Here is a 24,588-nt window from a genome sequence, read left to right on the forward strand (position 1 = left end):
AAATAAATACTAGTACTTAGTAACATACACTGAATTGAATTTTTTGACTTGACTCTTAACTGTAATTTATTTTACACTAAACCAATCGTAGACAGATAACAATAACAATGTCGGTAATCAAAAACCATCATTTTCATACCAATAATGAACTTTCAATATTGAATCGTATGAGTATCATTTCAAAATATGTTGTAGGTGCTGCTTGGGGAACAAAGACGAAGATTTGAATGCCGAGGCTACCGAAAAAAAATATTTTTACCTTGGAAATGGCTAGAATGAATGCAAAGTCTCTGGTCATTGGGGAGAGTGCAAGTTCGTCATTTAATAGTCCCAATGCAATGGACCGATGGTGAAGAATATTTTCAAAACCTATGATATGCCCAAAGTTGCGAACACACAACAGGATGCCCCTGGTCCTTCGAAAGGACCAGCTAGGGAACCATTCAAATATTACATAACACGGAATTTGGCAATTCTCAATACCCACCCACCCCCATGTAACGCAATTCTACATGTTTGCCACATGCAATATAACGCTTCGCTGAATACCCCCCCCCCCCCCCCACCCTTGAGCGCGTTATGTATTATTTGAATGATCCCTAGATCGCGATTAGGTTTCAGGCTATATTATTATTGTTCCAGTTGAAAATCGAAATATCGACTCGCGACTTTCTATTTTTTTACCTTATGCACAATGCGCATAGTGTCGCATCTAGTGCGCTGTATTGCGCGTCAGATGCGCGTCAGATGCGCTATACAGCGCACTAGACGCGACCAGTGCTGATAAAAGTCATTTTCCCCAGCAAAATCTTCGAAAATTACAGCCAATCATTTTCAATTTTCACTTCCAATGATCGCAGCACTCTTTCAGATACACTAGATTTTCGTCCTACGAACGTGCTGTTATACTCAGATGAAATAGATCGCGCGCATCGTTCACGGTTACGGAATAAAATTCGACGACAAATCCAACCAAATGATCTGATCAACTGATCACTTCAAAGCGAAAAAGAAAAACAAACAGTCCACTCAACCAAAATGAACCTCACCGAAACGCTTTTTCACTTACACTGACCGATGCCTTGACAATCTTCGTTAACTAATAAACTGATTTTGTTGTCTTGCTTTCATCGCATGAAATATAATGAGGTGTTTTGACAGTTCACTTCCATGCAAAAAGCGGGAAGGGAGAACTCTGAAAGGATTGTAAAAAAATAACGTTTATGGATGCTTTTTTTCACTTTCACTCAAGAGTGTCAACAAATATCAACCCTGGATGCTACATTATGCGCATTGTGTATAAAGTTAAAAAATCGAAAGTCGCGAGTCATTATTTCGGTTTTCAACTGAAACAATAATATCTGAAAGAGCAAGAAAGGGCGTATGCCATACACATTGCCTTGTCCATGGCGTTTTGTTTAGTATCTGTACCTATGTGTCCAGTTTACCTTGGCTTTATATTTGTTTTATGTTTAGATTACTAAAGCTGACTTGCGCACGCATGCGTGGAAGCTCTACACTGAAAAAATTGTACGCTCATACCAACTGTTCTTTACACATGGGTACCAACAAACGAACCCAATCATTAAATCATGTCGACTCATATTAATTTTTTTTTTTGGAATCCACAGTATTTTGATGAGTTTAGCATTTGACTTTAAATCTGAATGTTAAGAGATTGATTATAGCAAACCAAAATGTAAAACACTTGATTTTGCGATGTGACTGTTAACCGCAAGTGTGTTCCACGTAGATATGAAATGTTTTATCTATTAGCACAGAAGTAAGTGGAATTGGAGTAACTTGTCCTTTTTTATAGTGTTTTGCTAATTTAAAATCATGCATAGAAAAATAAAAACAGACGTCCAAGCAAGAACAAAATTGATCGAAAATTCTGTGTAAATTTTCAAAGAGAATTGCGTTATAAATCACTTGTATACTATCGCCGCCTGGTGACCTTATCGCTACAATACATTTTTTTTCGCTGGTGTATGAGGCTGGCGTCACTGGTAGCGCTATCTGGTTACAAATCGCTACTACAAAAATCTTTACACAAGTTTGGAACTGAGCTTGGACGTCTGTCTGCGGTAATACTTTCTTCGTGTGCACGCTCGTAAATAATAACTCATGAACTGAGCAACTCTGACTCAGTTTAGAACGATGTTCGTAGACGTCAAAAAATGAGTAGAAGTCCTTTTTGATTTTGAGTAACTTTGACTAACTTTTTGGGTTCCCTTCGTATAACTTTTTTCTGAGTAACGTCGCATATGATGACGTCCATTTTTAAAGGTGATTATTTAGTTTTTTAATTGTGTGCGCCTCAGAAGGCATTCTAACTGTTAACTTTTATTACAAGGTGATTATTGCTGAACATGTGGTGTCGTTTATTGGCCGTGGCGGATTTCTAGCCAGTAATGAAACTGAACTGTACCCACAAAAAATGAGTAATGTCGTACTCAAATTTTGAGTAATAATGACTCATTTTAAAGAAGCCTAGTGTTACTCAGTTTCGAGTATTTGTGGAGTTACTCAATTTAAGAGTTGTTCCACTTTTTACGAAACTGCGTCAAATGTTACTCATTTAAGAGTTATTATTTACGAGCGTGTGTGCTGTTTACAGCATTTTTATTTCTCAGACAGTGTTACGTGATTGGCGTTTACTCCCTTACACAAATGTCAAAAGAATAAACTGTGGCAAAATGAAACTCATCTGTCGTTTCTTTATTTCGTGAGTAATTTCTGTGAGTAAGAGTGCAAAAGGTGCGTGTAGGATTTGGTAGTCGCGTTTTTTCCTAGTGCGAAATTTCGCAATTTGTCGCCAAAAAGTTCAACGTTCCGCGATAAATCTGTTGGAAAACGCGAGTACTAGGAACGCGAAAGTGATATGAGTACAGTTAAAACGGTTACCACGGCCGGAATCATCAGCAACCTCGTGGAAATGTCCGCCACAAAGCAGACGACGTCCAGTGCCAGTACGCAGCAACGTTCGTACGGAAAAATTGTCCTAACATTGGAAAATTGCCTGCTGCCCGAAACTAAATTCGATCTAACGCCTTCCCAAGCGGATGGACTAGAACGGGACACGGAAGTCGACCTGCGGATACTGGGTTGCGAGTTGATTCAGACGGCTGGAATACTGTTGAAATTACCCCAGGTGAGCGTTTGTAATCGTTTTTTTTCTTCCGTATGAAGGCTGTCGCCATTTTGGATCAGCTAATGATTGGTGCGTGTGGATGTGTGAGTGCATAAATGAACTGCTGTTGAAGCGTCAAATGAATTCGTGAATCACTTTGACCTTTTGATTAATTCGATTTAAGTAGAAATTCATAAAAAAACTAATACCCGAAGCATGCTTTAAATACTGAAAGGCAAAGTTCGTACGGCAATAGCGAAACAAAAAATGATTTTTGCCTAGGAAAAGTTCAGATCTAACTAAACAATCAGCAATGTGAAACTTAATCCGTAATAAATTTGCAAAGCCGGACTCTGCATGTGAATTCATTCACATTTTGTCAAAATTTTACCGTGGAATGCATCGAACGCTAACATTTACCGGATTCACATAACAGAGAATAACCGTATTTTTTGCTCCCCGTTCCTTTCTTTTATCACTTGTATCTTATTACAACGGCGGCTGTGCACCAAAAAAAAATCTGCAGGTGGCAATGGCAACCGGTCAGGTACTGTTCCAACGATTCTTCTATTCGAAATCATTCGTACGGCATAGTATGGAAGCGACCGCAATGAGCTGTGTTTGTTTGGCGTCAAAAATCGAGGAGGCTCCCCGTCGCATCCGAGACGTGATTAATGTGTTTCACCACATCAAACAAGTCCGTGGACAGAAGTAAGTATCCGACCCTTGCCGGTCCGTTTATCCCTCTGTATATCTCTCATCGTTCCCCCCTGAACGAGCACGCTTTATTAATCTATTTCAATTATAGTTTTGTAGGTAAGACGCAATCTTACTCAAAACAAAACTAAAGCCAAACCCCCCGTACAGAAATGTATTGTGCAAAACTCGTTATTGTTAGTTATCTTAGAATGAAATGTAACAAAAGAATGCATGTGTGTTAGGGCAGACAGTTACCGAATTTCGGTTGTGATACGGCAGCGGTAGATCGAATACTTCATTGGCTTTGAGAACTGCGAGGACGGGTAGTAAATTTCGACGAACTTTATTTTTCGATATTCCTCACGTCACTACCGAAACGAACTTAGCCAATATGATTGTATTAAATATTTGGATCGAGCTTGTTAAAAAGTAACTGATCATGTTATACTACTCTGCGGGGTGGCGTGGCGGATATCTGGAAAAATAGAACGATATTTACAACCGTCCAAGCGGTAGTGAGTAAAATGCATCCCCTGGACCGGATAGCGAGACAGCATCGAGTGGCGGTTACTTGACTGAAACGATAAGTAATTATGTGTATCAAACTGCGCTACGACAGAGAGTGTCTGGTACTAAACTGATTCATTTTGTAGATCGTCAATACTCCAAGCAGACCGTAGAAATTGAGCACTGGGATTCTTACTGTATGAAGGTAAGCATTAGCCTTAAATTTAGCTAAATTTGTTGGTAAAGTTGTTTTTGAAAATTGCCGAATATTCGGATTATCGAATAATGATTTAAACTAGACCTTGTCTAGGGTAATCCACTTTAATTCATGAGTAATTTTGTTTTCAATTTTTGGATATTTGGCTGTCCGGTAGGCCGAATATTCGGCTAAACAGACGGCCGAATATTCAACGAAACATGATGATGAGATAAGAAAAATTAAAAACCAAATTATTCTTGACTTAATGTGACTTACCCTAGACAAGCTCAAGTTAAAACCATTATTCTGTTATCTAGGAATTCGGTACTTTCAGCCCTATTTTCGGTTAAAATTTTTTCAGCCCTATTATTCGGTGCAACGCTAGTTTTCACTCAGACCATTTCTTACAAAATGAAAAAGTAGTCTAAGACCTGGCATGTTTATTGCAAAAAAGCGACTATTCTTGTTCCGTTTGCAATTGTTAAGGTACTCACACTACAGCTGAAAGCGTTACATATTAATCAAAACGGAGAAATTATCTAGTTGAGTGAGAGGTAGGGATGGGCGATACTGTCTGAAGTATCGATACCTGATTACTCGAATACTTTTGCACAAAACGATACCAAGTATCGTGGTATCGGTGTAGAAAGTATCGATGCCAAAATACTCGATGCTTTTGGCCGAAGTATCGATATGACATTTTGGCATTATGCGCATTTGACGGACTTAAGTGCTAGTAGTGCTGCTTGACTGTCCGAGAATATACCGATTTTCGCATGTCTGTAGTTGCGTTTCAGACATATTTTTGCGCAGATATATATGGCATATACCTCTGCTTGAAAAACGGTGGGCCATTTGCCTAGGGGAAACGTTTCCCTGATACCGGGTTCGTATATACCAGATCCCGTAGGGATTCAATTTTCGAGCCATCCGTATAAAAACAGACGATGCCAGGTGGAAGATTAGGTCCTCCATTAGGTTTGTTTCCATCACTCTATACGGAATATTTATGTTGGTCCTAATGTCCATCCAATCAGAGACTGTAGTTAATGGCAGAGTTAGTTTGAACTCCCTAAGTACCGTAAAACGGGGCGAATAGAAACAAAACTTCCGAACGTGAAAAATGCGATTCTAAGTCTTTGATTACATTTAAAAACCATGCAAAAAATATTTTCTTGTATAGTTCAATAGTAAACAAGTCCTGCAAACCCATTAATGAGTTAGCAGCACTACTGTCGGTTCGCTTAAAAAATTGCAAAATGGAGGCTCAAGTTCTGAACGTTTCCGAATACCAAATACTACAAGGTATACAGCCCTAGGGTTGTATGAAATGGTGACGTGGGACTAAACACTGTAATTAGGGGATTGTTACAAAATATACAGAGTCTGCAGACAGAATCAATGTGTTTATTTTCAGCCTCCCCTGGAAATCAATTTTTGGAATATATTCAACAACACTCGAAGAAATATCATTTATATTTGGCGATATTATGCCTTTAGTATTTTATTTTTGTGCAAAAAAATATGTATTTAACATGGCACAAGCATATCGTGCTTGTTGAAGAAGCACCAAGAATTTCTCATAATGCGTCAAAGTCAGAATTATCTCTATATCCTCAAAAACCAAATCCAATAATGCTTACGTTATCATAATGAATGGTTTTGTCTTATTTAACTCTAACTAAATCAAATCTATAGTATGGATCTTACTTTCAAAATAATATGGATCTTACTTTCAAAATAATATGGAAGCCCTTACAAAGGTTCATCAATTGGAAAACATAAGAAAATATTTTGAACAAAATTCCTAACAAGTTCCAGCAAAAAATCGTAGAAATCCACAATTACATTTTTATTTTTTGCTTGACAATTTTTTCATTTGCCTGCAACTACATTCGCTGTATTACGAAGACAGTAAATATACGTTTATTATGGTAAAGCTTAGAATAATAATATATCATCTAACAATTTTGAAAAATATAAAAAGAGATTCTGTTCGAATCTTACTAAATAAACTAAAAAATCACAAGCATTCGCAGGTTCTTACTCTTCTATAAATGTATTTATTTAGGAATTTACTCTTTCGATACTATCCGGTCACGATTATTTAGTGAATATCGAAGATAAAATTAAATAAATATCCGTTGCAAAAATTTACAATTCTTGTTGAGTAATTCATGGCAATCATATTTATGAAATAAACTTTCAATCACCATCAACAGCAGCATTGTAGTTTTTCCTCAATTGCATACGAATAGAAATGTACGAACAAAAGTGTACCACTGCAATACGAATAGTACTGCTGCAGTACGAATAAAAGAGTACCAATGCAATCATAGACGACGAGAGACCTGCGGTTCTATACTCCACTGGTACTGTTGCTTTTACTGGCATGTTTTCTTTCAAGACATCAGTTTTTATTAGGTTCTACAGTACCTAACACGCAGGTTTAGAGATTGTTCAAGGATGGGTATTGTTTCAAACTTTGAGGAGAACTTTTACCTTCGAGACATCATATTAGTCTAAGCTCATGGAAGCAAAAATAAATTGACCTATTGGGACGGGGAGACTCTGTCAATTTTTATTTCGAAATTGATACAGGGAATATCACAGGGAACGGATGGTGTCCATTCACGTCGTCTGTGCTAGGAATGCTCGCATGTAATTGGTTCATTATTCGCGTAAATTTGTTATTGAAATTATTATCAATATTACCGCTTAGCAATGAAATTAGAGTGATAATTAACACATTACAAAATTGTTATACATTTTATCTATCCAACAACATATTGGTTATTGTTATCCATCATGTGGTTATGCTGTTATTAGCGTTTGAAATCTGACGCAACATCTGCCCGTGTCATTTCCAATTTTACAGTATGCATCCCAGTATAGTAAATAAAGACGTGTCCCACGTCAAAAACTTTGTCTGTGGAAGCCATTCTGCTTCATTTAGAACTTGTTCGTGTGGTATACTGGGTCGGTAGTTATGCATTTTAAGTTTTTACGGTGAATTAAAGGATTGCCGTAAAGTATTCATCACCACGTTACCTATGTTTCATGCAAAACTCGCGGTTCGCAGATTAACGGGGCAAATAGAAACAACGCCGTAGCGGATATTTTGACGTTGACTAACGTCTATATCGAAGTTAGGCCCCTGAATTTGAAAATCTAGTAGTTCAACCAGGGAAAACCAGAGAAAAGTGGTCAGGTTTTGAGCGCTTATTTTGCAGTCATCTATAATCAGGTTTTCGGGGTTTTGGCATCAATCGATCAGAAATTCTTTTACGGTTAAATTTATGTAACAAAAACAAACTATTGTTTAAGATACACTATTGAAAAATTGGTAATTAATATCGATTGTCTAAATCATACCGCGCAGCCAATCACTACCTCTCTTCCCAAGCACAGTCGACACTAACGGATACAATCGATCTGACTTTGTTGTTATTGTTGTTGTCACTTTCTGTTTCCGATGTTTATGCTGCTGCTAGCGGAAAAAAGCTTGCAAATATGCATCTTTTTGTTGGTGTTAATTTTACGACAGCGGCCGGCGCCCCATCATTTTGATTCCAAAACTGCACCAGTGACTTGCGGACGCTAGGTGATAGCAGCTGAAAGGAGGAAAGACAAAAGAGTACCGGTCATCTCGTGCCGGTTTCATCCGTTATGCTGGTGGCTTTAGTAGTAAATGGCTACTGCAAAACACTTAAATGGCTGGAATTCTGGACGGACTAACCAGGAAACTATAATCGGCAACTGGCACCTTTTGGTGCCTCGAAATTTTGGTACAGAAGCGGCTAATTGAATTTTCTGTTTTACCAAATGCTGCTGCTAGCGGAAAAAACCTTGCAAAAATGCATGTTTGTGTTGGTGTTAATATTACGACAGCGGCCGGCGCAGCTTTCAAGAAACATTTGTCTCTACCATTCCATCATCTATGTAGCCCCTCCTTCTTTCTAATTATCTGACGAAGCCTTGGTATAAAACGTATTGTTCGAACATTTAACCCCATCAGTTTCATTATTAAACCGTACCGGATACATACGGCCGCTCGGTGTTAGCAGCTAAAAGGAGGAAAAACAAAATAGTACCGGTCATCTCGTGCCGGTTTTACCCGTGATGCTGGTCGCTGTTAGTAATAAATAGCTACTGCAAAATACTAAAATGGCTGGAATTCTGGACGGACTACCAGTAAACGAGATTAATCGGCAACTGGTACCTTTTGATGCCTCGCAGTTTTATAATAAAAGCGGTTAGTTGAATTTTCTGTTTTACAAAATGCTGCTGCTAGCGGAAAAAACCTTGCAAAAATGCATGTTTGTGTTGATGTTAATTTCACGACAGCGCTAGGTGTTAGCAGCTAAAAGGAGGAAAGACAAAATAATACCGGTCATCTCGTGCCGGTTTCACCCGTTATGCTGGTGGCTGTTAGTAATAAATGGCTACTGCAAAATACTAAAATGGCTGGAATTCTGGACGGACTAACCAGTAAACGAGAATAATCGGCAACTGGTACCTTTTGGTGCCTCGAAATTTTGTTACATAAGTTTTGTAAAAGAAGCGTTGCAATTCCCTCTACTATTTGCTTCAATGGAATATATTTTTTTTTTATAAGAATACGGTAGTCAACGTCATGCGGTCGTGTCTTGAATACCACCCTCCTACTTTTTTGTACCAAAACATGGATTTGAGAAATGCTATAATGTTTTATATGTAAAATGATGTCTGGAACATGTTTTGTACATTTTCAGCCCATCATGGTCAAGACTTACCAACAAAAAAGTCCAAAATAGTATTCGCTCCGCCTGATGCTGTTGTGTTTTTACGCAAAAAACTGTTTCCTTGTCAAGCGGTTACGAAATACACTGAATTCTGTTTTTACGCGACTTTTTTTACGTGATTTTATTTTACGCGATTTTCTCGAAATTACGCGATTTTTTTACGCGATTTTCTTGAAATTACGCGATGTGTGACTTGGGAAATATTGTTTATTAGCCAATATGTAACACACACACACAAACATACACATACATAGACATACATACACACATACACACACACATACACACACACATACACACACACACACTTAGGGGAACAACGGGCAACACGGACAGGGCGGGCAGTATGGTCCGTTGCTCATTTCTATATAAACCATTGAAATTAACACAAATCATTTATGTCAGTTACATATCAACAGCATTCTGGGAGTTTCGAGATATTATGTAGATTGAAACAATACTTAGTTATTTGAAAAATAATAAAAATAAGCTCACTCTCAACAGCAAAGCAATGTGATGTAGTTTTTGCCGTGCCGAATTTAAGCTTCTGCTGCGGTAAAACTTCACAAAAATATAGTTTTCAATGACATTGGAATAATTAAGCATATTTAAAACATGTGGGTGAAGATAGTTCAGTTAAAATATGATTTTTTTTTGGAAATCACATCGATCCAACAAAATGTTTGCCTCTTGGGCAAGACGGTCAGTCGTAGTGTTCGCAAAATGGGCAGTCTGAGAAAACGACGATAGCACCATTTAATATTGTTTCTTTCAGCATTCTTAGCACGTGAGATGAGACTTAAAGTCATTAACTCTCATTTGAAATAAAAATCATCATTAGAAACGTTGTTAAAACCTGTTAATATGCTACATGTAAATGATGTGAATGATTCCATCTGCGCAGCGGACGGTAAGCTTTGAACACGTGCTTTTTTGCGCAGCGCGTCGTCCCGTATAGAAAAGAAATTTGCTATAGTCTTTCATAGGGCCGTCTTTCCAGCACAGCCGGTCCGTTTCATATGCACGTTGTGAAATAGTGGTTTTTCGAGACTGTTTTTATTTTAGTGGAAACTAATATAAAATCACTCTAAAAAGGAAAGGTTTGAATTATTTTATGAAAAGCACTAGTCAATGTCGAATATTATGAATATCGTTGGTTGCAATGTTGTGTTTTGAGCAGAATAATGAATGATTTCCTTAGGGTGACCGTCTTGCCCGTTGTTCCCCTACCACATAGCGAAAGGTTTTGTAACGACGCGATCTTTTTTTACGCGATTTGCTCCAAATTACGCGATTTTTTTTACGCGATTTGTTCGAAATTACGCGATTTTTTTACGCGATTCTTTTTTTGCGCGCACGTATCAATCGCGTAAAAAGAGAATCCAGTGTATAGAATCAACTACTCTGTGATAAATCGGATGTTACTTTTAGACTTCAATCCAGTAGACAACCACGCTAGTTGCCAAAAACAAAAGCACTAGTCAATGTCGAATATTATGAATATCGTTGGTTGCAATGTTGTGTTTTGAGCAGAATAATGAATGATTTCCTTAGGGTGACCGTCTTGCCCGTTGTTCCCCTACCACATAGCGAAAGGTTTTGTAACGACGCGATCTTTTTTTACGCGATTTGCTCCAAATTACGCGATTTTTTTTACGCGATTTGTTCGAAATTACGCGATTTTTTTACGCGATTCTTTTTTTGCGCGCACGTATCAATCGCGTAAAAAGAGAATCCAGTGTATAGAATCAACTACTCTGTGATAAATCGGATGTTACTTTTAGACTTCAATCCAGTAGACAACCACGCTAGTTGCCAAAAACGTGAAGAAAGTCTGATTTATCTGCTGCATGATGCTCGACGTGGACTGACCCGAGAGATATGGATCAAAGTTTCAGTTCCACCAAGACAAAATGTTCCCGAATGTCGTATCCTAGATGAAACGCCGGAAGATGCTAGACCGGTGGAAATGCTTGACCCAGCCCCGAGTCTTCTGTTCCTAATAAGGACTCTAATAGAACATATTCATTTATAAGATAACAAACATGAAGTAATAAACCGAACATTTCCACTATTTTAATATTTCATATCGTTTTCTTGCTTCTCATATCAATAAATACGATGCAATTGTTCTGTTTTCTTCAAATTAAAACTATAATTTTCTATCAGAACATGAAAAACGTATTTTACTGGCGAGTGTTTCTATTCGCCCCATTGCGGGGTGAATAGAAACATGCAACATTTTTTCAATAAAACAATGAATTACTTACTGTATCAAAATGGACGTTACACCCTTAATAAGGGGAGGCAAGACCCATGTTTTAAAACTTTCATATTCATTCTAACCATTACAGTATTTTTTTTACACTGTAAGATATATCGCAGACTGTTTCTATTCGCCCCGTTTTACGGTATGCGAAGGTGGCCGATATGGTCCCCTTCGAGTATTGTTTTTCTCCTTTGCAACCTTAGAGCGCCGAGCTCTGCTTCCTTTTTCACATGAAGATGTGGAGGCAGTAGGCAGAGCATAGCTTCCATGGCTGCAGTTAGAGTTGTTCGCATAGCGCTGGTAACCGAAAGACATGCAAGTCTTTGAACTTTTTTCGTTCACCTTAGGCCACCACACAAGGGAAGCATAGGTGATTCTTGGTCGGGCAATGGTCTTGTAAGACCAGAGTGCCAAGTCTGGTTTCAGTCCCCAGGTCTTACCGAACAGAGTCCTGCAGGCCCAGATCGCCGAGATCGCTTTCTTAGCGTCATGATCCAGTTGTGGAGACCAGTTCAGTTTCTTATCCAGAATAATTCTGAGGTATTTGACTTCATTGCTGAAGCCCAGTCTCACTCCATTCATTATTCGAGGAGTGATGGAGATCTTCCGTCGTCTACTGAATGGAATGGGGGGGGTTTATGTTTAGACCCTCCTGTGAACACCATGACATGGTGGTATTCAGAGCCGTTTGCATTCGGCTCGACAGAGTTGCGTCGTGTTTACCTCTGACGATGAGGACGATGTCATCAGCGTATCAAATGACCTCGTAACCAAGCTGTGAAAGCTAATTGAGAAGTGCGTCCATAACAAGGGCGAGAGAACCCCTCCTTGCGGGCATCCCTTGATCACCGACATTGTAACAGACGAATCTCCCAAGGTTGCTGTGATCACTCTGCTAGAGAGCCTTGCGTGTATCCAGCTCCTTGAAGTGTGGCCGATTCCCTTATTGAAGAGAGCCGTATTAATTGATGCAAAGGACGTGTTATCGAAGGCCCCTTCAATATCAAGAAAGGCACATAGCGCCGTCTCCTGATAATTCAGGGACTTCAATGAACGTCACTAAGCTGTGAAGACAGTTTCTGTTGACTTGCCGCTTTGATAGGCATGTTGGTTCCTATGCAGCGGGAAGTCTAAGAAATTCATCACGGATATATTTATCCATTATTTTCTCCATCAACTTGAAAAGTGATGAAGTCAGACTTATGGGTCTGAAAGTCTTAGGTAGCGTTTTGTCCTTTCTTCCAGCTTAGGGGATAAACACTACTTCACCTTTAGCCAGTTATCCGGAATATGGCCCAGGATAAAGCCTACCCTGAAGAGGTTGATGAGTTCGGACATAATAGCTGCGTCCGATTTTTGTAGAAAGGTGGGTAGTATGCCGTCTGGACCTGGAGACTTCATAGTGTCGAATTAGCTTAGAGCCCAACCTATTGAAGCTTCCGTAAACAGTCGACGGGCCAGTAGGATGTACTCCCGAAACGCCATATGTCTCGAACTGTCCCGCCGCAACCCATTACTATTCACTTCTTCGGTCTCACTTGTCCTAAACCGTTAGTATGGTTTTTGGATACCGCCTTTTGGAGCCGCGTAGCTTCCGACAGAGTTTGGATTCTTTCACAGAAACCAACTCTGGATTTCCGTTTAGCTTTGCGTAGCTCGGCGTTTTACTTAGTAAGGGATGCTCTGTAGTCGTCCCAGTTATACGTGACTTTTGCCCTGTTGAACAACCGCCTAGTTTCCCGACGAAGGTCACTGAGTTGATCATTTCACCAGGGTACGTCACGGCATAAAGACTGGAACGCGCAAAAATTGGTCGACTTCGAATTTGTGTATTTCTGTTGAAAATGCATAAAAAAAACATGAAATGTTGCATTTGGAAGTTGAGAGTTGCTAAAATGAGTTTTCATCGGTTGCTCTCCAGTTTTCAAAATGGCGTCCAAGCAAAAGGAACAGCGTGTCAAAATTTTGCTCGCGCAGCAAGAAAATCCGACGTTCGCGCACGTAATATTGGCAAAATTGCTGGATGTGGCCAAATCGACCGTAACATATATTTTAAAACTGTTCGGGGATCGTCTGTCGACCGCCAGGAAGCCTAGGAACGGCGGCAATCCTAATTCGGACGTGGCAGCGACGATGAAGAAAGTGCCAGCGAATTATAAGCGGAATCCTAACCTCTCCATCAAATACGTCACTGGCAAGCTCACTGTCTCCCATACTAATGTGTAACGAGCCAAGAAATGAAAGATGAAAAAAAAAATGAAAAGATGGTGAAGGTGGCGAACCCAGATAACGAACAAAACACCTCGGCAAAGCGGTGGTCCGGGAAACTGTAATCTGCTAACAAAGTTCGACCGTGGGTGTCGAATCTTATGTGAAGTTTGATTTCAAGCAGCTTCCGGGACAGGAATTTTATACCGTACCAGGAAAAGGGAAGGTGGCATAAATTTTCAAAACCATCAAATTATCAAAGTTTCCGAAAAAATACCTCGTCTGGTAGGCCACATGTACGTGTGGTCTAAAAAGCGGCATTTTTATCAGTACGAAACCGTCAATTAAGAGATCTACGTCCAGGAGTGCCTGGAAAATCGACTGCTACCATTCCTAGAGCAACATAAAAGGCCTGTGCTGTTCTGGTCGGACTTGGCAAGCTGCCACTATGGGAAAAAGGTGATCGAGTGGTACGATGCGAACAACGTGGTTGTGATACCGTTAGACCACAACTGCCACAACCCTCCTAACAGCCCAGATTTCACCTCTATCGAACAGAATTGAGAATTGGTCAAACAAAATATCAAAAAAACTAATGAATCCATCGAAAACGAGCAGCAGAATAAATCTAGCTGGCGTTTGGCGACGAATAAGGTCAATAAGACCACTGTACAAAATTCAATGAAAGGGGTTAAGCGGATGGCACGGCAGTTTGGATTTGGCAAACCAAAATAATAAATGAACATTTTTTCCTTTAAAAATGTGAGTTGAACTACCAAAATAAAAATAGGAAGATTTTTGTATTGTGAATTTTGGCTGAAAGAAACGATTTTTTGTCGACCAATTTTTGCGCGTAGTGGACAGTTTGCGTTAAAATCGTTCATGATACTGTTTTGTAGATCATTTGCTGCCGAATTCAGGTTAACTGAATTTCGGATGTTTCTGTAACTGAAAGTTCGTGAATCGATCAGGTGTTCCTTAAAGGATTCCCATTTGCATTCTTAGGATTTCTGAACAGCTCTCTTTTCAGAGGGTTAGCCTCTATATCAAAAGCTCGGAGAGCTCGCACTGTCTGCGAAGTAACCGACATAGCGTCTGGCCTTCGGCAGATCCTTCATGCAGCGCGTCGTCCCGTATAGAAAAGAAATTTGCTATAGTCTTTCATAGGGCCGTCTTTCCAGCACAGCCGGTCCGTTTCATATGCACGTTGTGAAATAGTGGTTTTTCGAGACTGTTTTTATTTTAGTGGAAACTAATATAAAATCACTCTAAAAAGGAAAGGTTTGAATTATTTTATGAAAAGCACTAGTCAATGTCGAATATTATGAATATCGTTGGTTGCAATGTTGTGTTTTGAGCAGAATAATGAATGATTTCCTTAGGGTGACCGTCTTGCCCGTTGTTCCCCTACCACATAGCGAAAGGTTTTGTAACGACGCGATCTTTTTTTACGCGATTTGCTCCAAATTACGCGATTTTTTTTACGCGATTTGTTCGAAATTACGCGATTTTTTTACGCGATTCTTTTTTTGCGCGCACGTATCAATCGCGTAAAAAGAGAATCCAGTGTATAGAATCAACTACTCTGTGATAAATCGGATGTTACTTTTAGACTTCAATCCAGTAGACAACCACGCTAGTTGCCAAAAACAAAAGCACTAGTCAATGTCGAATATTATGAATATCGTTGGTTGCAATGTTGTGTTTTGAGCAGAATAATGAATGATTTCCTTAGGGTGACCGTCTTGCCCGTTGTTCCCCTACCACATAGCGAAAGGTTTTGTAACGACGCGATCTTTTTTTACGCGATTTGCTCCAAATTACGCGATTTTTTTTACGCGATTTGTTCGAAATTACGCGATTTTTTTACGCGATTCTTTTTTTGCGCGCACGTATCAATCGCGTAAAAAGAGAATCCAGTGTATAGAATCAACTACTCTGTGATAAATCGGATGTTACTTTTAGACTTCAATCCAGTAGACAACCACGCTAGTTGCCAAAAACGTGAAGAAAGTCTGATTTATCTGCTGCATGATGCTCGACGTGGACTGACCCGAGAGATATGGATCAAAGTTTCAGTTCCACCAAGACAAAATGTTCCCGAATGTCGTATCCTAGATGAAACGCCGGAAGATGCTAGACCGGTGGAAATGCTTGACCCAGCCCCGAGTCTTCTGTTCCTAATAAGGACTCTAATAGAACATATTCATTTATAAGATAACAAACATGAAGTAATAAACCGAACATTTCCACTATTTTAATATTTCATATCGTTTTCTTGCTTCTCATATCAATAAATACGATGCAATTGTTCTGTTTTCTTCAAATTAAAACTATAATTTTCTATCAGAACATGAAAAACGTATTTTACTGGCGAGTGTTTCTATTCGCCCCATTGCGGGGTGAATAGAAACATGCAACATTTTTTCAATAAAACAATGAATTACTTACTGTATCAAAATGGACGTTACACCCTTAATAAGGGGAGGCAAGACCCATGTTTTAAAACTTTCATATTCATTCTAACCATTACAGTATTTTTTTTACACTGTAAGATATATCGCAGACTGTTTCTATTCGCCCCGTTTTACGGTATGCGAAGGTGGCCGATATGGTCCCCTTCGAGTATTGTTTTTCTCCTTTGCAACCTTAGAGCGCCGAGCTCTGCTTCCTTTTTCACATGAAGATGTGGAGGCAGTAGGCAGAGCATAGCTTCCATGGCTGCAGTTAGAGTTGTTCGCATAGCGCTGGTAACCGAAAGACATGCAAGTCTTTGAACTTTTTTCGTTCACCTTAGGCCACCACACAAGGGAAGCATAGGTGATTCTTGGTCGGGCAATGGTCTTGTAAGACCAGAGTGCCAAGTCTGGTTTCAGTCCCCAGGTCTTACCGAACAGAGTCCTGCAGGCCCAGATCGCCGAGATCGCTTTCTTAGCGTCATGATCCAGTTGTGGAGACCAGTTCAGTTTCTTATCCAGAATAATTCTGAGGTATTTGACTTCATTGCTGAAGCCCAGTCTCACTCCATTCATTATTCGAGGAGTGATGGAGATCTTCCGTCGTCTACTGAATGGAATGGGGGGGGTTTATGTTTAGACCCTCCTGTGAACACCATGACATGGTGGTATTCAGAGCCGTTTGCATTCGGCTCGACAGAGTTGCGTCGTGTTTACCTCTGACGATGAGGACGATGTCATCAGCGTATCAAATGACCTCGTAACCAAGCTGTGAAAGCTAATTGAGAAGTGCGTCCATAACAAGGGCGAGAGAACCCCTCCTTGCGGGCATCCCTTGATCACCGACATTGTAACAGACGAATCTCCCAAGGTTGCTGTGATCACTCTGCTAGAGAGCCTTGCGTGTATCCAGCTCCTTGAAGTGTGGCCGATTCCCTTATTGAAGAGAGCCGTATTAATTGATGCAAAGGACGTGTTATCGAAGGCCCCTTCAATATCAAGAAAGGCACATAGCGCCGTCTCCTGATAATTCAGGGACTTCAATGAACGTCACTAAGCTGTGAAGACAGTTTCTGTTGACTTGCCGCTTTGATAGGCATGTTGGTTCCTATGCAGCGGGAAGTCTAAGAAATTCATCACGGATATATTTATCCATTATTTTCTCCATCAACTTGAAAAGTGATGAAGTCAGACTTATGGGTCTGAAAGTCTTAGGTAGCGTTTTGTCCTTTCTTCCAGCTTAGGGGATAAACACTACTTCACCTTTAGCCAGTTATCCGGAATATGGCCCAGGATAAAGCCTACCCTGAAGAGGTTGATGAGTTCGGACATAATAGCTGCGTCCGATTTTTGTAGAAAGGTGGGTAGTATGCCGTCTGGACCTGGAGACTTCATAGTGTCGAATTAGCTTAGAGCCCAACCTATTGAAGCTTCCGTAAACAGTCGACGGGCCAGTAGGATGTACTCCCGAAACGCCATATGTCTCGAATTGTCCCGCCGCAACCCATTACTATTCACTTCTTCGGTCTCACTTGTCCTAAACCGTTAGTATGGTTTTTGGATACCGCCTTTTGGAGCCGCGTAGCTTCCGACAGAGTTTGGATTCTTTCACAGAAACCAACTCTGGATTTCCGTTTAGCTTTGCGTAGCTCGGCGTTTTACTTAGTAAGGGATGCTCTGTAGTCGTCCCAGTTATACGTGACTTTTGCCCTGTTGAACAACCGCCTAGTTTCCCGACGAAGGTCACTGAGTTGATCATTTCACCAGGGTACGTCACGGCATAAAGACTGGAACGCGCAAAAATTGGTCGACTTCGAATTTGTGTATTTCTGTTGAAAATGCATAAAAAAAACATGAAATGTTGCATTTGGAAGTTGAGAGTTGCTAAAATGAGTTTTCATCGGTTGCTCTCCAGTTTTCAAAATGGCGTCCAAGCAAAAGGAACAGCGTGTCAAAATTTTGCTCGCGCAGCAAGAAAATCCGACGTTCGCGCACGTAATATTGGCAAAATTGCTGGATGTGGCCAAATCGACCGTAACATATATTTTAAAACTGTTCGGGGATCGTCTGTCGACCGCCAGGAAGCCTAGGAACGGCGGCAATCCTAATTCGGACGTGGCAGCGACGATGAAGAAAGTGCCAGCGAATTATAAGCGGAATCCTAACCTCTCCATCAAATACGTCACTGGCAAGCTCACTGTCTCCCATACTAATGTGTAACGAGCCAAGAAATGAAAGATGAAAAAAAAATGAAAAGATGGTGAAGGTGGCGAACCCAGATAACGAACAAAACACCTCGGCAAAGCGGTGGTCCGGGAAACTGTAATCTGCTAACAAAGTTCGACCGTGGGTGTCGAATCTTATGTGAAGTTTGATTTCAAGCAGCTTCCGGGACAGGAATTTTATACCGTACCAGGAAAAGGGAAGGTGGCATAAATTTTCAAAACCATCAAATTATCAAAGTTTCCGAAAAAATACCTCGTCTGGTAGGCCACATGTACGTGTGGTCTAAAAAGCGGCATTTTTATCAGTACGAAACCGTCAATTAAGAGATCTACGTCCAGGAGTGCCTGGAAAATCGACTGCTACCATTCCTAGAGCAACATAAAAGGCCTGTGCTGTTCTGGTCGGACTTGGCAAGCTGCCACTATGGGAAAAAGGTGATCGAGTGGTACGATGCGAACAACGTGGTTGTGATACCGTTAGACCACAACTGCCACAACCCTCCTAACAGCCCAGATTTCACCTCTATCGAACAGAATTGAGAATTGGTCAAACAAAATATCAAAAAAACTAATGAATCCATCGAAAACGAGCAGCAGAATAAATCTAGCTGGCGTTTGGCGACGAATAAGGTCAATAAGACCACTGTACAAAATTCAATGAAAGGGGTTAAGCGGATGGCACGGCAGTTTGGATTTGGCAAACCAAAATAATAAATGAACATTTTTTCCTTTAAAAATGTGAGTTGAACTACCAAAATAAAAATAGGAAGATTTTTGTATTGTGAATTTTGGCTGAAAGAAACGATTTTTTGTCGACCAATTTTTGCGCGTAGTGGACAGTTTGCGTTAAAATCGTTCATGATACTGTTTTGTAGATCATTTGCTGCCGAATTCAGGTTAACTGAATTTCGGATGTTTCTGTAACTGAAAGTTCGTGAATCGATCAGGTGTTCCTTAAAGGATTCCCATTTGCATTCTTAGGATTTCTGAACAGCTCTCTTTTCAGAGGGTTAGCCTCTATATCAAAAGCTCGGAGAGCTCGCACTGTCTGCGAAGTAACCGACATAGCGTCTGGCCTTCGGCAGATCCTTCATGTGGTATAAATGAAGCTGTGCTCCTCCCACGGTACGAGAGACGGTACCTCCCTTTCCAACCACTGCACTGTGTCGGTGTCGGCACAGGCAAGTTTCAGGAAGCCATTTTTTAGATGGCAACCGTTTAACTTGGATTTGGTGGTTGGGTTTTCCTGGTCAGCAATGTGATCGAGAATGGAGGTCCGGACAGTCTGAAATTGGTCCTTTGTGAGTAGGGAGCTGGGGTGGGCAGCAGAAGTAACCGCAAGGCTTATAGCTCCCGCCATGTCCCTATATGTGGCCGTCGGGTGCGGCTTCGGATCCGATGAGCCCAAACCAGTGCCGTTCCGCAGTTTTTTAGGCTGTGGACACTTAGTACTGGTGTTTGGGGACACCAAGTCGTCTGACCGCTGTCGTTTGAGCAAGCTGCTCTGTCGGAAGGAGGGCCAGCTTCCTGGCATCTTCGTACGAGAGACCGGAGCGAAGATTTATGCTCAATCGCCGCCTTTGCGCGTTTCAAAGTCGCTTGACAAGGGGTGCCAATGATTCGGGTTTCCCTTCGTCTTGTCGCCTGGACCAGGAAGTAAGTCCATTTGACTTTCGTCATTCCCTTGTGGAGAACGTAGGATTAAGGATAAAGCAGAGGGTCTTCCGTCCAGCGATTCGCTTTCGAGGTTGAAATCTTCCTCATGCTCCATATCCTCTGTTCCGCCCGGTGTGTTTGTTTTTGAGGGACTACGCTCCCATAAGTCCATGGGTGCCGGCAAAGAAAGGCTGCCGGTGGCCGAATTTTGTGAATTTATATCGTCCATAAACTTCCTACGAGTCGCTGGGTAAGAGAGAGTCCGCTGCATCAGTGAAGGGTGCCCTGGTGCTCCACAGGCTTCGTTAGTGGCTGGGTATTTGTTAAACCCCCCCACCATGTCATCCCTCGGCACGGGTCGCATAACACCTTAGCTTAGGTTTTTTTTAACCATTGGATTTTACGTAACAGCCATGATTAAGAGCTGTTACAACCATCCTCCTTTCCAGGGGCTTTGGACCCTTTGCTTCAGTTCTCAATAATTCAAGTCTATTCGTAAAGGCTAGACTGAACTAAGGAGAACCGTAACAGGCGGAGTTCTCTATGACAGTAGAGGTATTGGCAAAATAAAGACGGCCGACAGATAAAATATATTGTGGCTAGAACGTTGCCGTCTAGTTCCTCATACACGAATGTTTTTTTTTTCTTTGCTGTTCACCTTATTCCCATGTCGACGAGAGCATGTATGGTTGTATATAACATTCGGTATGCGATACACACATCCTTTAGTGCACAGCCGCTTTATTGCCGAGTTTGCTTTTCTTTGTACGATGGCTGTCGGTAAGGTGCCGAGCAGTTTATACGCTTCTTAAACAGTCGTCACACGACATCCATCAAAGGCAAATAAAAATGTCCGGTAGATTCGGGCTGTAACCGAAACGCGCTGTTTGTGTAAAGCGGACACGACTTCTGTATAAAAAACAGCTTCTTCTCTTGTCTACATTCGCAATCCCGAAGACATCCTCTAAATAATGCCGAATCGACACACGGAGTACATTTTTCGAATCTCGCCCGATCGCTCGCGCTGGCGTTCAGCATGTGTTAAAAATTCAGATATCGAAAACCGGCTATGTAACAAGTTAGATAATCCATGCTAAAACAAAATTTCAGCCAAATAGGTTCAGTAGGTCGCTGAGAAAAAATTACCACCAGTTGAAAAAACATGGTTTTGAGAAAAACGCTGTCAACAGCGTAATACTCACTATGTATGCATCCATGACATGCAAAATACATCTTCAAATATAACTTAATCAATAGCCAAAGTACCCGAACACTTCACCTTACTCTGAACATCCAAAAAAGAAATCACGAAAATTCGTTATTTCCAGAGTAGGGTTCCCCCCTATAGACCGTTCCGATGATTATAAATACACTTACGATCAACCGTCATTTCAAATAAAGTGCAGTATTCAACCAAACGTTGGCTGCGTCCTGTTGTTTACATCCAAAAGAAACAGATGCTGTCTTTTTCTTACATTTAGTGCGAAATTTTGAAAATGCGTGGCCTTTCTCCCGAGAAAAGAAAGCGAAATGTGCACAAATGGGGCACCGTGGTTTGGCAGGCCATTTGTGAATGTGGGAAAATATCTCGTCCATTCATTACGAATGGCACAATGAATGGTAAAATTAACGTGAAAGAGTGTTTGCAGAAAAGGTTGTTACCCATGGTTAAGCAGCATAACAATCCTCCAATCTTTTGGTCCGATCTTGCTTCCTGCCATTACTCTAAGGATGCACTAGGGTGGTATAAAACAAATAATTTCACATGTGTCCCAAAGGAGATGAATCCTCTAAACTGCCCTGAAATTCGCCCTATTGAAACTTTTTGGGCTTTGACCAAGGCAAAACTGAGGAAATATGTCAAACCAGCGGACAATGTTGAAAAATTTAAAAAAGATTGGTTTAAAGTGGTAAAAATGGTCGGAGAACACACTATGCAAAAGCTTATGAGTAGTGTTTAGAGAAAAGTTAGAGAACTCGCGTATCCTACGAAAAATAATCCCAACTTGAATTGAAACTGGAAAGAAAACACTTATTATCTATGTTTCAGAATAAAATGACCCGAAAAACCCTGTATTTCTTGTTTTATTTAAGAAAGAAGATGTATTTATAAATTTCGGAACAGTCTATACTAGATACGACATTAAGGTAGCGCATCATACAAACAGTTCAAGCTTACCCCCGGTTTGTTTTGACTACTAACTTTTTTGCTTTAGATGGTTTTAGATAGAACATATTTGCTTTATATTTAACACTAGTCTTCTCTTCCTGTAGGTCTTCCTTTGCTCCACATCCCTGACACGGTCCCGTCGAACGGTTTGGTAAGATAAAACCTCACCATGCGCTAATCCGTTTCGTTTCAGCGATTTCAATTTAGGATAAGAGTTTTGCACAAATACATTCTGAGGTGGCTAAGCTAGATAGACGTGTCGTTCAACTGCCACTGGGCACAAGGATCTTCGCATGTTTCGAGCGTCGCAAAACGGGGGGTCCCGAACAGCCGAGCGATAAGATCATGGGGCCTTGTGGTTGTGACAGAATGCGGTGCGAATGTTCAGGGGGACAGCACACACCGACAAGAGCTTGAGAGCAGCGTAAGCCTATATCATGGTTTTCTCTTTTTGTTTCTTTTTTCCCTGTTCCTTTCCCGAACTCGTGTCTCTAGACAACTGGTGCCGATGATTCTGGATCAGCATTACATCAATCTGAAATCGCAAGTAATTAAAGCCGAACGACGGGTGCTGAAGGAGTTGGGCTTCTGCGTTCACGTAAAACATCCCCACAAGCTGATAGTGATGTATCTGAAGTACTTGGAGCTGGAAAAGCACCAGAACATGATGCAGATGGCGTGGAATTTCATGAACGATTCATTTCGGACGGATGTGTTTGTGCGCTACCAACCGGAAACAATCGCGTGTGCGTGCATCTATCTAACAGCTCGCAAACAAAACATTCCACTACCCAGCAATCCGGCCTGGTTTCTGATATTCCGTGTCAGCGAAGAGGACATGCTTGACGTCTGCTACCGGATAATGGCATTATACAAACGCCCCAAACCAAATGCTGAATTGTTGGAGGAGGCAGTTGATAGCTTAAAGAAAAAATACCAAGAGCAAAAGAAGAAAGACCGATCCGATACGAATACCCCACCAGCGGTGGTTACTGTGGATCGTAACAACGGATCGCACAACGCATGGGGTGGTTTCATCTCACGAGCGCTTCCGGTGACAACCGGCACAGAGAACAACGGAAACAACAACAACGAGAAAGATAACAAAAAATCTCACTCCAAATCTGGTTCCCGTACGCCGCGGTCCCGTTCTAGATCGCGATCGCGATCACAGTCCCGGTCCAGATCCCACTCACCTTCAAGATCTTCGCACTCCAAATCACGGTCACGTTCCCGAACGCCCGGTTCCCGCTCACGGTCACGCTCGCGATCCTCCGTAACAGCACATTCACCGACGCATTACACCGACAAAAGTGGAGCACGTAAGCTGAAAAAGACGCAAAACCGTTCGCGAACACCAACTAAGGCCGGCGGTAAGCGGAAGATTAAACGCTACAGTTCTCGCTCGGCCACACCCGAGTCACCACTAAAGTACAAGAAGAGGTTAGTTTATTTTTAGACTGATACAAATTTTTACCGTACCTAATTTTATTGGTTTTTCTTTCAGCGAGAAAAAGTACGATCGACGACGGAATGATCGCGATAGTCGTTACATGAACGGCGGCGATCGGGACCGTTCATCCAAGGGGGACCGGGATCGTGAGCGGGATCGAGATCGCATCCGAGATCATAACCGGGATCGTCATCGGGACAAGAGCGGCTACGATCGGGATGATTACCGAAAGGACCACAGGAGCAGTCACGGGAATGGCGATAAACGAGACAAGTACAGCAGCAGCCATCGTCACGGTACCAGCGATCGGCATCGATCGTCTAAGCACGGAGACAGAGAGCGGGATCGACGGCGGTAAGGGTGACTTTATTTTAAGTCTATCGACACTTGTAGAAAAATGCCATTTTAGAAGTTTTGCAACCATTTTTTTTACGTAAGTGTACCTTCGCAGTACACGCAGTTAGCTCTTGTAAATAGATGCTGTCTTTGGAAAAAAAAAACTATTCTTGATACAATGAACCTTGATTGCTAAATATGCAAGTAAATCCACCTGGTAAGCCCGATATTCTCTCGACTGATTAGCTGCGTGAGGCTGTTGCCAGAAATTGCAATAGTTTGAAAAGTGATAGTGAACGCAACAAACCAAGCCACTGCTGCAGCATCGTAGCAGCTAGGGTGTGCGTGTTCCGAACGGGAAAAAGTTCGCCTGTGCAGGCTTGTAAAAAATATCTCAATTTACACTCAAAGTAGTACAAGAGGCAAATAAAACTGTCAAAAATAAACGATTGTCGGTGCTTTGTTAGAGGAAAGAAAGGTCCAGTTGTTAGTG

At 41.2% G+C, this 24,588-nt stretch overlaps 1 protein-coding gene across 1 annotated transcript; it reads left to right on the plus strand.

Annotated features, from left to right (window-relative positions):
* The first annotated feature begins 2,727 nt into the window (after positions 1 to 2,727).
* On the plus strand, positions 2,728 to 24,541 carry LOC129717813 (cyclin-L1). Its single transcript, XM_055667999.1, has 4 exons — positions 2,728 to 3,154; positions 3,660 to 3,844; positions 22,802 to 23,749; positions 23,814 to 24,541. The coding sequence occupies exons 1-4, from the start codon at positions 2,885 to 2,887 to the stop codon at positions 24,115 to 24,117; spliced, it is 1,707 nt and encodes a 568-aa protein (XP_055523974.1). The 5' UTR covers positions 2,728 to 2,884; the 3' UTR covers positions 24,118 to 24,541.
* Positions 24,542 to 24,588: the final 47 nt, after the last annotated feature.

This window comes from Wyeomyia smithii, chromosome 1, assembly GCF_029784165.1.
Source record: "Wyeomyia smithii strain HCP4-BCI-WySm-NY-G18 chromosome 1, ASM2978416v1, whole genome shotgun sequence".
Taxonomy (NCBI): Eukaryota; Metazoa; Arthropoda; class Insecta; order Diptera; family Culicidae; genus Wyeomyia; species Wyeomyia smithii.

What these genes read in the sequence shown, in the direction of transcription:
- LOC129717813 (XM_055667999.1), top strand. Translation starts at nt 2,885, where the DNA reads ATGAGTACAGTTAAAACGGTTACCACGGCCGGAATCATCAGCAACCTC. An exon ending in TACTGTTGAAATTACCCCAG is followed by an intron (nt 3,155 to 3,659) that starts GTGAGCGTTTGT and finishes AAAAATCTGCAG; the next exon opens with GTGGCAATGGCAACCGGTCA. An exon ending in AAACAAGTCCGTGGACAGAA is followed by an intron (nt 3,845 to 22,801) that starts GTAAGTATCCGA and finishes TCGTGTCTCTAG; the next exon opens with ACAACTGGTGCCGATGATTC.